At 40.5% G+C, this 13,589-nt stretch overlaps 2 protein-coding genes across 3 annotated transcripts in view; one reads left to right on the forward strand and one right to left on the reverse strand.

Moving 5' to 3' along the window:
* The window catches only part of ttc7a (tetratricopeptide repeat domain 7A), a 48,609-nt gene extending 42,285 nt beyond the window's left edge, over positions 1-6,324 (reverse strand). The window contains exons 1-3 of the mRNA XM_084374743.1: positions 6,121-6,324; positions 2,969-3,132; positions 2,667-2,835 (exon numbers count right to left, since the gene is read on the reverse strand). Of these exons, the coding sequence (XP_084230869.1) occupies positions 2,667-2,835; positions 2,969-3,132; positions 6,121-6,250 (463 nt within the window). The 5' untranslated portion in view covers positions 6,251-6,324. The remainder of the gene's footprint in view (positions 1-2,666; positions 2,836-2,968; positions 3,133-6,120) is intronic.
* Positions 6,325-7,963: 1,639 nt separating this feature from the next.
* Positions 7,964-12,850, forward strand: mcfd2 (multiple coagulation factor deficiency 2, ER cargo receptor complex subunit). Of its 2 annotated transcripts, none has more exons than XM_084375284.1 (4): positions 7,964-8,066; positions 9,063-9,251; positions 9,403-9,562; positions 11,109-12,850. In XM_084375284.1, exons 2-4 carry the CDS (start codon positions 9,067-9,069, stop codon positions 11,238-11,240), a joined length of 477 nt encoding a protein of 158 aa, XP_084231410.1. In that variant the 5' UTR covers positions 7,964-8,066; positions 9,063-9,066; the 3' UTR covers positions 11,241-12,850. The 2 variants fall into 2 exon arrangements, with proteins under 2 accessions (XP_084231410.1, XP_084231411.1); XM_084375285.1 differs by having other exon boundaries at positions 9,066-9,251.
* The last annotated feature ends 739 nt before the right edge of the window (positions 12,851-13,589 follow it).

The raw sequence follows: 13,589 nt of genomic DNA on the forward strand, positions 1-13,589 counted from the left end.
TGGACAAGACATCATCATCCAAATATTCACATCTGACTTCATTCTCATAATAATATGCAATGTGTACACAGGAAGCCATGGGAAGGAGCTATTCTACCCCCCCAAGGGACTCTGTCTGTTCTCTCATGAAAAATGTGAGAGTCAATCATAATAATCCACTGTGAATATCGTGTATTGTGCTTCAAAATAATCAAAGGAAATCAAAATCTAATTCTCCTCAGTTTCACGAGCATGAGGTCATGTATGAGCATCAGGAAACAGGGAGGCTAATGATGATGGTTATGAGTGTAACAAGATTACAGTGCAATGTTCTGTGGATGTGACCTTTAATAACGCTGATATTTAATGTGTCAAAACAGACAAAATACTTCAAGGCTGTATCTGACTGGAAAAAACACATATTTTTAAAGTGACCACAAATGAATGTGCTATTAAAAAAATGGCATCTTTGGACTTCTGACAGCTTGTACGTGTGTGTGACTGTGAGTAACAGTAAATGCTTCCTTGACATATGACTCACAATCATCGGGTTTTTAAAACAGCATCTGTGTAGGAATCTGCCAGTGGCAATAAAGCTGTTCCCTGGAGGGGTTTGAGTCGTTGCTTTACTCTGAATCTACTCCTTTCTGTTCAGGTTGGACCTCAGATGATGATGATGTTATGACTGAACAAAAATCATAGCATGAAGAATATGTTTTATAAAAGATTCAAACTAATATGGTGGGACTTCTGTCTGTGGTCAACATTAAAACCATACTCAGCATGCAGCTAAATGAAAAAAAAACCCCACATTTTGTACATTTATAATACATTTTCATAAAGAAACTGTTTGTTCTGAGTGACGGAGTGGATATATTAATCTTGACAGACAAGGTTTTAAACGAAAAACGTACCAAAAAATTGTAAAAAATGAAATTAAAACACTCTTTACACCCTCAGCTAATACATGTCCTCCCAGCGATGTTACCTAACCTAGAATATTTTCATGCAGAAATACATTGGTGTGACAGGGTGGAACATTAAACTTATTAATCCTCATAAATCATGCTATTTTGAACAAAATATGTGTTTTAATTCTTATTTTATTAACTCATTTCCCATGAACAGGGAGATCTATTCAATATTTGAGTGTTACCTGACCTGAAATGCACAAAATGGCCAGAAAGTACAGAAGAAAATGACTTGAATTGTAATTTCATTTTTTAATTTTATTCTACTTAATGCTAATAAGTACACTTTAGGTACACTGCCTAATTTTTCACTCGAGGACCCAAACCGAACGCTTTGGACTGACTCACATGTTATTACTTTGGTGAACTTCAGTAGAGGAAGCTCAAGAGAAAACCTTTCTCATCACCAGTGTCCTCCACAAGCTGAGGTTAAGACTCGAAAAAAAAAAAAAAAACTTCCCAAAAGCTTACTGACATAATTATCTGTCCGATCAAGCTGATGTTCTCCAGCCGTGTCACATTCATCTCCACAGATTGGATTTCGTCAGCCTGCCCACCTCCCTTCCACTTCCACTTCAAAACCCCGTACAAGGTCATTGTGATTTTAGGGGCTGTAATAACTTCTCACAAAGGGATTAGGAATGTGATCATCAAAGGAAATGTGTACAGAGAGCTGCTCACTGGTGTTTTTATGCTTCTCGGGGCTGCCTAAGCTCACTTAAGGCCCAGGCTGATAGGTAGGAGATCTGCTGTACATGTGCAGCAATACAGTGGATGCCCAAAAACTCTGAAAAGTGATTAATTCGATATTTAGCTCTGTTTTTGATTTCCACCAACTCCTGAGGGAAATGTCTGTCTCTTTAGCTGCTAAATGCTCCACTATATTTATTCACCAGGTAGTCTCTACCTGTGTCCTTCTGCTGTTGGCTGCTGAGCAGGTAGTGTGCAGTCCATTTATCAAAGGTCCTAAGTGAAAACAGCTGCCTGAGTCACCTCTGTGACGACACTAATGAGAGCGGTCAAACTGCACAAGTAAGGCTGCAGGCAGTTAAACTAAAAACAATGAGCCGACAGATACTACGAAGCTCCACAGCTGAGGGGAACTGCAAAGCTGGATGGTAAATATCATAGGGTACTCATGTGATCCATCTTTAGCATAAAAATACTGATTATAGCAGCTTTACAGGAAAATTAGAAAATGTAATCATAGTTTTAATAGCTGATCGGTTAATCGATTCATCATGAAAAAAATCAGCAGATTAAAAGATAATGAAAATGTGAATTAGTTGCAGCCCCACTGTGAGTCAGACGGCACCGGGAGGTCGATCTGTAAACAGTTAGTCGGAGTAATCAGTTCCCATTCCTTCCCTCTTCCAAAGAAGTCTGGCTCATCTGGTGGTTTGTTTACAATCTAAGAGATCATCTCAGTGCCCGTGTTTTGTGCCCTGTCTGACTTGTTATGATGGAAAAAGACTATGAAAATACAACCATAGCCCTATTCACGTGGGACTAGTATTACCAAGGGATCTCATGTAATAGAAATCACTACCCCATGTTTATGCGGTGCATTTGCATGGCATAAGCAAAGACTCTATTTTACCCATATTTAGTGAGAGTATCTCCTGGATATGATGTCAAGGCTCCATGTAACGTCAACATTTCAGAGGTGAACTGTCTCTGTATTTCCCTTTTAGTATTTCCAGAGGTGTCAGCTACCTTTAATGACAAAAGCCTCAGCCAGCAGGCGGAGGTGGTAGGTCGGCTGGTCATCCCTGGTCAGCTCCTCGAGTCCCACCCTGGCACACATTCCCTGGGCGTCCCGGTAGCGACCCTGCACATAGTGCACCTTGCCCATCATCAGCAGAGCCTCGTTCAAATACCTGGGCTGTAGGACAAGAGGAAACGACAATAACTGAAGCAGCAAAATGAAGAGATTTGTATCAAAAGCTTCCTGTGATCTGTGCCATACAGGATTCTACAGCTATAGCTTGACCTGAAGGAACCCAGATGATACTGACTGTGAGATAGCCCCGGCTGAGGATGGTGTTGAGGTGGCTTTTGGCCCGGCTCAGTTTAGGCTGAGTCTTGTCGATCAAAGGTGTGGAGCTCCGTAACAGGTCCATGTTTTCCTGCAGGCACTCCTCTAACAGCGCCTCGGCCATCATCAGTGTCCCGTAGTCGTCTAAAAGGGGCGGGAGTGAAAAGTCAAAAACACAAGAGTGAAGTGAGTTTGTTGGAGCAGGTCTGGGCTCAGGGTCGCAGGTCATTTGTTTCTGTAGCCAAAGCAAACCTCAGTCATTCCATTAAAAACAGCATTTCCCACCAGCTCAGGGAGAGGAGTTCAACTATGCAACAGTCCTGAAGTCTATTTAGAAGCTACAGTTTCCATTTCCCTCATACTTCCTTTAAATAGATTTAACAGTGTTCTCATATGATAAGCACTGCACGTCTACCTCCACTGAATCAAGATACTTAAGTTTATTTAAACAGTAAACCATCGCTGGTCTGACCTGGCCCTCGGTGTCCAGTAGTCGAGGTTTTCTGTACACACACACTCGATTAAAGTCTTCCTGTTTAGCTTTGGCATTCGGCGTGTGTGTGTTCTGACGCCAACTGTGTGAGCCGTGTTTATGTCCCAATACACTCGACGTATTTGCCAGTTAGCTTTATCAGCACAGCCAAGGCTAAAGCTATCAGGGAGGGGAAGGTGAGGCATAAACAGCAGGACGTGTCTCAGGCCAGAACTACAGCGAGAGCCATTTAATGATTTCACACAAGTTACTAAGTACTGCAAAAGTAACATATTCTTGTTCCAGTGCAAGAGGATTACTGAACTGATTTTAACTTGAGCTTAATTTTTCTAAAACATTGTTTCATCTGTGATTCTCTCCGTCTCTCATCTGTTTTCCAGGAGTCAAGTTTTGAAGCATCGTTATTTGTCCACATCCTTTTCAGTTAGTAACTTCCCAGTTTACACAAACCACAGCTGAACCACGGTTAAAGTACCCTGGAGGTACTCATACTTCCATTTTCTGCTACTTTATATGCATTCACTACATTTCAAATGCAAATATTTTCCTTTTTTTACTCTAATACATCTACTTGATAACTTTGATAAGTAACTACTAATTCAGATCAATAATGCAAATATATAATGAACATAAAAAGGATGATGTAACATTACTTTTACCAGCTGTAGCAATAAAATATGCACATATGAATACATAATTATTATTATTCAGTAATATAATATACATAAATCTGCAATGGATCATTCAGCTTCATGTGTAATTTCACTTTTTGTACAGTATGTATATTTTGACTCTAATACTTTAGTACCTTTACTTGAAGGTGCAAAATGAAATGTAAGGATTGGCCACCTTTGAATTCATACTCAAAACAAATGGGGGGGCAGCATATTGCAAATGATTTATGAGAAAGAAGATGCACTCAACACATTTGTTGGACCTCCAGGACACACAGAATAGCCTAAGTTTTATTTACTGAGGTTGGAAATAGTGGAAACAGTCGATAAAATAACCACAAAGTATTTTAACTGCAGAATGTAATCCCCCTTCCTGATTGTTAAAACCCTCCAAATTCCCAGAGAAACACAATACTTCAGCGTCTGACCCCAGTACACTAAATTGTATTTTCTGCTGTGATTTGGTGTATTTGCCACCACTGTATTTGGGTTTCCCCCTGTGGGAATAGTGAACAGTGGTGCACAGTATCAGCTTTTGACTGACAAAGAATTAGACTACCCAGTCTTTGTCAAAGTAAAAACACCTTGAACTACAAGAGACCTCCGAATGCAGAGTACACAACCGGTGGCAGCTCTTTGCACTTTAACAGCAGTGTGGATTTTACAGCAAAGTTTAATTCCTCATTACCTGCACTGAAGTTCCTCTGTCTCTAATCTAAAACTCCTGGTGCACCATGCCTCCCATGCGCACCTAATTTCAGATCAGCTAATGTGACCCATGCATGCGCACAGTGATACCACATTGATTTAACACTTCAGTGCATGTGCAGGCGGGGAGAAACTGCTGCTCCGCACTATCAGCTACTTATGCAGCGGACACGCAGACGAGTCACCTGAACCCATATTTACTCTGCTGAGGTGAGAGGTGGAGGCAGGTGCATTAGTGACCTACCAGAGAAATGCTTTATGAGGCACAGAACGATAAGTGTGTTTGCATTTCTTTGGGCACATGGTGTGGAATGATCGGTGGAAAATCTGGCTTTGCATGAGATATGGCAGCTCTATCCTGCGTGAGAGGGCTTAACAATATAGAGGGTCACACAATTCCTTTGATCATGTACACACGCTTTCATTGTGTATACTCTAAACTTCCAGGGAGTGACCTTTTATTGTTGGAGGCATCCGGCAACTCCTCTCTGACCCCTGGTCTGACCCGCTGGGACACATTAAAGCTGCTCATCATTTTTTATTATTTGTGGAATAACTTTGCTGAGGGAACCTTTAAGTGTAGTAACTCACTCTTTCTTGCTGAGAGAGCAAAGTCCAACTTGTGTATGGTTCAACCTATACACTGCAAAAAAGATCCCTCCTTGACAAAAAGCTTCAGATTCAGAGACTTAAAGGTGCACTATGGAGTTTTGGAGAAAAAAAACAAGTTTTTTAATATTTACAATAAAAATGAGGTAATAAAACAAACTCGTAAACAAGCTGTTCTCGGAGGAAAATAAGGTCCCCAGAGCACTGTTTTGAGGTGGCAGGGTCCGCCAAATATAAACAAATTAAAACAGCATGAAACTGTGTTGCCCTTTAAGGTCATGAAAACAAATACAGTTTGTTTATTTGAGTTTATTTGAGAAGAATATTTCTCTTCTGATTAACATTTCTTCCCCAAAACTACATAGTGCACCTTAAAAATAATATCATATATATATTTATTTTACTAATCAGTTGACCATGCAAAGGAATGGATATGAAGGATTTCCCCATAAACTAATCTGGAAACAACTTCCTGAAACGTCCCTTTAAAACAAGTGGAATTGAAACATCCAGATTCAACCTGTTTGCAGAAGCCTGCGACTTTTTTTTCCTCCACCGGTCATTTTTTACAGCGTGCAGCAAAAACAGGCAGGAAACAACAGGAGATACCTCAACTCCCAAACCCTCCAGGTGTTCACCGCCACTCACCGTCCTCGTGGAACCGCGCAGCGTTCATCTGGTCGATGATCGCCGGCATCTTGTCCCACTGACACTCGGCCCGGTAGCGCTCCATCTCCGCTTCCAGCCGGACTTGGGTGAAGGAAACCCGGGATGCCATCGTCACTCTGTCCCGGTGGTGACTGTACTCCCCGGACACGATGGGAGTAACTGCGGACTGGAAGGAGAAATAAATGTGTAATCTTTGAGTGCGGAGGGGTGGGGTGTGTGGCTGATACAGTAACACGGGCACTAAAGGTGATCCAAGACGGAATCCAGAGCGCAGACATAAATACATGGGATTTAATTTATATTTTCCAAGCAGGAACTCACTGTTAGGGTGTTCTTGTCGTTACATCAATTTGTAATGTGATCTATGTGGTAGGCCTGACCCTTCATCTTACAAGAAAAACTACAAAATCAGGCAGCAAACTTTTCCAACCTCTTTTTTTTTCTCTTTCTTTTCATCTTGCAGCCCTTTACAATGCATAGACTATATCACAGTGCCTACTATGCATACATTGTCTTGTCTACCACTTAAAAAAGCATTAGTGACACCTGACAGTAAAAGTGTTTTTCTTGAAATGAGTGTGGCATTGTGAGGGCTTGATCTGTAGCTGCTAGAAGTAAAAGAAAAGCTGTCCTGCTCCAAACAGCCACGTCCTTAATCTTTCTCGTTAACACTCTAACTGGATCAGGTAGGGCTTAACAGACAGCAATGCAAAGGAAGCTGCAGCAAAGAGTGCAGCCCATTAGAGTCAGGGTGCATGCATATAAGGTGCTGTTTTCTTATGTTAATACTGGTCATTTCATTAATGACTTTCCTGGAAAAAAATCAATCCGTAATTGCTTGGCTTGCTCCCTGATCTGTGTTCAGCAGCACTGGCAGCCTGACGCTGGCTCAGTTACAAAATAATACATCTGTCAGCTATTGCACTGTGACATGGGATCGACCTGTATGCAGCACAAGGTTGCACAAACCAATGAAGGCACTTGACAGAGAAAATTAAAAAAAAATGTTCTCGAGGGAAGAGGGAAAAATTCACATGAATCAGATGAACAACAGGGACAACAACAAAGCGTGTAAACACAGGGGGAGACAAGGGTCACTCACTGACTACTGGAGGGTTTTGACTATATCAGCTACTTTATGACATTTAAAAAACCTCAAGCCTCCTGAACAGAGCTTTAGCAGCGTCATTTTCTCTCTGGAAACTTGACATTTGCTTGACACAAATCGACGCTTCTCCTCCGACTCAGTCAACTCCACCACACAGACAGGCAGCGTGTGTCTGTGGATCTGACAGCTGAGCGGCTGCTCCAACCACGCCCCCTGATGACGTCAGGAAAGAGTAGCCTCAGCGGCTTTTTTCTTTCTTTGTCAAGATAGGTAACGCCTTGAGGTACTTTGTCCCTGAAAGTGCCTGTAGTGCTCACAAATTAGTCTACAGCGTGTACATTTAATTTAAAATAACTTGAGCATTAGCTTGCGTCAGTAATAGCTTATTTTGTCACAAGACTTGGCAACTTAATGCTCTTTTGCCCGGCGGACAGCAACGCTACGAACCAGGAAGTATGCGTTTGTGACCTACTGAAAGCTATTTCTATGTTTTTTTTAGCTATCTAATTTTTTCGACATTATTTTAGAACATAAGCGAAATATAATAAAATTGTAAGTCAGTCGTGGACAACTAAAAGTACGAGTCTGGTCTGTCTAGCAAAGTTTTGGTGAATACGTGAGTTAGCGCAGTGAGTTCTCTCGCTTTGGTTGTATACTCTCCGATGGCTTTAACCAATCACAATGAGCTGTCGTGTCCAAGCGGGGCTACGGCGAGTCACTTGGTCCGAAATAGCCGTGACTGAGCATTTGTTTCCGGCGAACTAAGAAAACAAGATAACTGTTCACGGAGTCAAGTGACGATACAAATTATATTCAAGTAAGTATGAAAACATCTCTTTAAGTAATGTATCATTTAACGCCATGAATGGCTCGTGCATTAAACAGTTCATAGCATTTCAACGCTGTAACGTTAGTGAAATGAAGCTTCATGCTAGCCAATCTTATTACACAGCCTGTTAGCTAACGTTAATGTTTCCGTTATAAGTGGTCTTTTACTGTAAGGTTACTGTAGATATGTGACCTCACAGTACCTGCAATATGTTGCTCCGTTGTGACATTTTCAGCTCATTGTTTTTCTATGTTCGTTAATGTATTCACGCCTTAACAACGTTTACACACTTGCATGGCTTTGTGTATCCAACGTTAACATACAGCTATTTGATTTACAAGAGTGACTTTACTGATTTGTGTCTCCTCTGTTGGCAGCTGTAGTAGAAAGCCAGCTCTCTACTACAGCTGCTTTAGCTTTATTAAGACCTTAAAGGGGCGTTATGTCGTTTTGGAGAAGAACTTCAAACTCTGAATTGTAATATTTACAATATCAATGAGGGGATATTACAAACTCAGAAATATCTGTTTATTCCATAAGTGAATAAACAAGCTGTTCTCAGAGGAAAATAAGGTTAACAGAACACTGTTTGAAGCTAGAAAGGTGGCAGGGTATAAATATAAACATATAAACAAAGTGAAACAGTATGACATATGTTGGTTTGTTTATTCAGTCATGAAAACAAAGACAGTTTGTTTATTTATTTTTTAGGCATTGAAAACAGTCAATGAAGATCTTTATCTTCTGATTACAATTTCTTCCCCAAAACTGCATAATGCACTTTTAAAAATGAAAAATGAGAGGGAAAACTGAATTACAGAATATTGAAAAGTAGAAGCAAATATGCCATTTAGATTTATAGAAATTGGGTACCTAATATGTGATATCCGCCATAGATTAAAAGTATAAAGAACACAAGTTTTTAATTTAACTTTAATTTGTCTTCCTTTCTGTCATTTTTCCTGTCTGTGTGTATGTGTCCAGCAGAATGAGGAGAGGCAGGTGTAGTGTACAGTGGGGGGGTCTGCTCCTCCTCCTGTCCTCCTCTCTGCTCTGCGTTGACTCTCAGGTGGATCCACTGGGGCAGCAGCCACCGCCTGTCATAGAAAGTGGAGCTCACGTAACCGGCCACGGTCACGGTCGCCTAGACAAAAACATGGTCCAGGACAAAGAGTGAGTGATATCTCCTTCTCTGCCACAACAGTATGCATGATTCACCGGTTATTTGCACAGAACTGTGGTGAACTTTGGACACAGTCAGCAGCAGCCTTCACACACTCTGTGTAAATGACTGTGTGTGACATGTTTTATTTTTTTGTTCCAGCCACATCATGGAGCATTTAGAGGGAGTGATAGACAAACCAGAGAATGACATGTCACCGCAGGAGCTTCAGCTGCACTATTTCAAGATGCATGATTACGATGGCAACAACCTGCTGGATGGGCTGGAGCTTGCCACAGCTATCACACATGTACACAGAGAGGTAGGTATATACAGTATGTGAGTGTGTATATCTGGTTTTGTCCTCTTCGATGTGAACATATTGCCTGATAACTTGAATGCAAGTAATTATTTGTCACTGACTGCTAAAGGATGTAGTATAGAAGGCATGTGTATTACTAGCCTTTCATACTATTTAGTAAAGGAAAACACTTTCAAATACTTTTCTGTTACAAATTAATTGCTTTAAATACCTGGAATACACGTTTTAGTGAATACATTTATTCTTTAAAACCCCCAGTTACCCTCCTATCAATACTTTTGCTTTTAGAGGCAATCAATCCCCATAACCCTGTTTGCACCATGGTCGGTCATAGTAAAAGTTTAATGTTTTGCTAAAAGCATTTCAAAGTTGATTTCTTTCATTTTCTCTTTTTATTAGACATTGCTTCTCTTATTTACCATGTGTGGTACGGCCCAAGTTAACATCACGAGTCAGTAACTTCATGACAGCAGTGACTCATTACATGAACAGTGGCCCTTTTAAGCTAAAGTCAACTGAAGAGGACTCTAAAGCATTTCATTCGTTCACATACTTGTTCTGAATTCGTACATGTTTGATTCAGGCACACTGTCTGTCTCTGTTTTTGTCAGATCAATACACAAAGCCACAAAGCCTCACTACCTAATAGGGTGTCACAACTCTCCAAATCCCAGATTCGATTTGACTTTGAATTTTAAGGTTCAATTCAACTATTGATTTTAGCATTTTATTTACCAGCACTGACAGTTATGCCATTGTTACACTATGGAGTCTTGCTTTGTGGAGGTCAGCAGATCCTTGGTTTTATCAAGAGTTATACAGTATAACCACCATATCTTTATGGAATGTACCACACTAAGGCCATATGGTCAAATTAAATGATTTATTTAAGTGTAATAACATTATTTCACCACACAACTGGGGAAAAAACTGTTAGACATTAAAGCAAAAAGAAGAGTCACTAGATGGCAGAAGGGTGCTACAACAGGGCTCGTGTTTCCTCACCTGCAAAACTTGCAGTTGTTGCCGTTTGGGTGTGTGGAGAAGCAAATCAATCTCAATGGTTTAGAACTGAAATTGTGACACCCCGACTACCTTGTTGCAAAATAAGTGGGAGGAAAAGAGGAGAGGTGACAGAGGAGATTTCAAAATTTGAAAAAAAAAAACAGAAGAGAGAGGAAAACTGAACAGAAACTAGCTCTACTCTGTATGTCATTGTGGATACCTACTACTTAAAAAAATACACATTAATTCACACATAAATATCAAATGTTTAATCTGACGGTACTGTGTGCTGAGGCAGATGTGTCACTTGGGGACAGCAGGTCATAGACCAGCTGTGTGTTCTGGCTAGCGGGAGTGTGAGAAACTTCAATACTCAGAAGTCAAACATTACATATCATGTTTTTCAGCCCGTGATGTTCAGCACTCTGTGATGTGACACGGTTTTTACATCGTGTGTTAGTTCCTAATGAATGGTATCTGTTGTTGTCTCACATGCATAATACATCTACATGAATGTTTTATGATCTTGTGTATTTCTCAGGAGAGAGGAGAGAACGGCCAGCCAATGAGAGAGGAGGACCTTATTAGTCTCATCGACGATGTTCTGAGGGACGATGACAAAAACAATGACGGTTATATCGATTACGCAGAGTTCGCCAAATCACTGGAGTAAGATGTCACCTGAACACTGACATCATTCATGTCCACAACAACAACAACAAGGAATCTGCAGAGAGGAGAAGTCAAACTGAGACGCTGCCACCACGCTGTCCAACACGCACCGTTTAACCTTTCCTTTCTCTCTCGCAGCTTATGATACTAATTTTCTTTTTTCACGTAATGTAATTTGCTGCAGAAAATCTGGTTTTGACAGTGATTTAATAAGCAACAAAAGAAGAGGAAAATCCCTTTTTTTTTTCATTTGACTCTTGCAGTCATTTCTGCATCTTCTACTTCGATAGGTTCCTTGAAATAATTTCATTCGTAAAGGGTCAGTTCACCCAAAATCTCTATCAAACAAATATTTTTTCACTTAACCCCTCATGGTATCCAAGCATAGATATATTTTTTTTAATTCTGTTTGGAGAAGTTGAGAGATATCTGTGGAGTACATCTACCAACGAAAACTGTCCACATGGAGATCTGTGGACCACCTGAAGCGACCTGGACATAATGTCATGTCATTCTTTTGATGCCTTAAGCATCACAAAAAAAAATCCTTCTATTGGTAGGGCAGCAGAAATCTCAGTGGCATTAATCTCAAAACCTTGGCAATTTAGATTATCTGCCAGTTTTGGGGAATGGACAATATGTGTTTTGCGATTTTGGTAGTTTTGGGTGAGTTGGCCCTTTAAACATGAAGTACAGTCAACAGTGTGGGTTCTTCTTTTAGTGGTGCTGCCTTTAATTCTTTGTGGTAGCCCAAAAGCAGTTCAGCAGAATGTCATCACATAACATGGACTACCATTTCAAAGGTGTTTCACTGTGTGCAGTGTGCGCGCTGCTGTGTGATACTCAGCTTTTTGGACCAAATGATTCCTTCTGTGAATCCATCTCATTTGCTGTTTGTGACGAGACAAATGGGTCGTTCTCATCACATTGGAAGGTTGCTTTGACTTGCTCAAATGTTCTGTGTATAGCCTGATGTCATGTGTGTAGAGAGGTTTATTTTGGAGGGAAACCGGCGGTTACAGACCGGACGACCCAACATTGAATGTCACCAGCAGAGACTCCGTGCAGCATCGTGGCACGTCAGCGCCACGCGTTTCTTCCTGATGTTGTATTTGCTGTTGTTTTCATGAAGATTTATATGAGCCAATCACCATCCTCTTCACTGTAGTGTCGGCCAGCAGATACTCGACATCAATCTGACGTCATGGAGTGAATGTAAAGCAGCACCAGGCTGCTGATTCTTTATCACTGGATAGACTCAAAGCACACTGGTTGATGCTGCTGCAGCTGCAGGTGTTGATAAGCTGACTTCTCTTTGTGTGTCTCCAGTGGAGCTGTTGTTATAAACCATTGAACACAACATGTTCGCTTCAAATCATTAGCTGCCTTTAAAACAGATATGGATCAAACATCTGTGTGTGTGTTTTTTGAATCCATCTGTGATTCTTTCTGAAGTATGATTTCATATTGATGAATTCTATATTTTTGCCATCAGTATTGATTCTTCAATCAATTCAGGTTGTTGAACGAAAATATTTAAAAAATCTGAAAGCATAACAGATGCAACTGTGTTGTCTCTGGAATGTAAAATATTAAAGATGTTAATCTACACATGTTGACTTGTGATGTGTGTGTTTTTTAAACTGAACTGAGGCATGGAGTCCGACCACATTGTAGGACATTGAAACAAAAATCTTTACTTGATTGATGTACTGAAAAGAAGCAAGAAAATATCTAGTTATACATTTAAAAAATGTTTTTCTTTCTTATCTACTCACCCCTATGCTGGTCAAAAGTTGGTTTTGTGGTCCACAGAACATTTCTAGACCTTCTGAGCAAAACAACTTCCTAAACAACTGAAGTAGATGGGGTAGAAACAACTTAAGAAAAAAACAAACATAAAATGGCTCCACACAGCTTGATCTTAGTCTCCGGAAGCCCCGAGATGTCATACACATTTGAAAAAACGTTATTTACACCCTTTTAAGACAAAATCTTGCAGCTGCTCAGCTAAAAGTGATACTGTGCACTCGCCTGAAGTGTGTGCACAAGCTAGACCGTACGTTTAGCATGTAAATAACATCTTTTCAAATCAATTTGATATCTCTCGGCTTCTGGAGACTTGGAATACGCCAGACAAACTGTATGGAGCCATTTTACTCCTTTCTGTTGGAACGGGGGTGAGTAGATAACGACTGAATTTTTGGGTGAACTTTGTCTGAACCATACAAAAAAGAAAAATGTGTGTGTGTTTCAACTAATTAGTAGCTCCACTGACCTCTAAGACCCATCCACAGTGCTCTTAGTATGAATATTAGCAGTGGATGAGAAGGAGAATGATACTAAAGAC

Source organism: Pagrus pagrus (genome assembly GCF_965226575.1).
Source record: "Pagrus pagrus genome assembly, chromosome: 15".
In the NCBI taxonomy this organism is placed as follows: Eukaryota; Metazoa; Chordata; class Actinopteri; order Spariformes; family Sparidae; genus Pagrus; species Pagrus pagrus.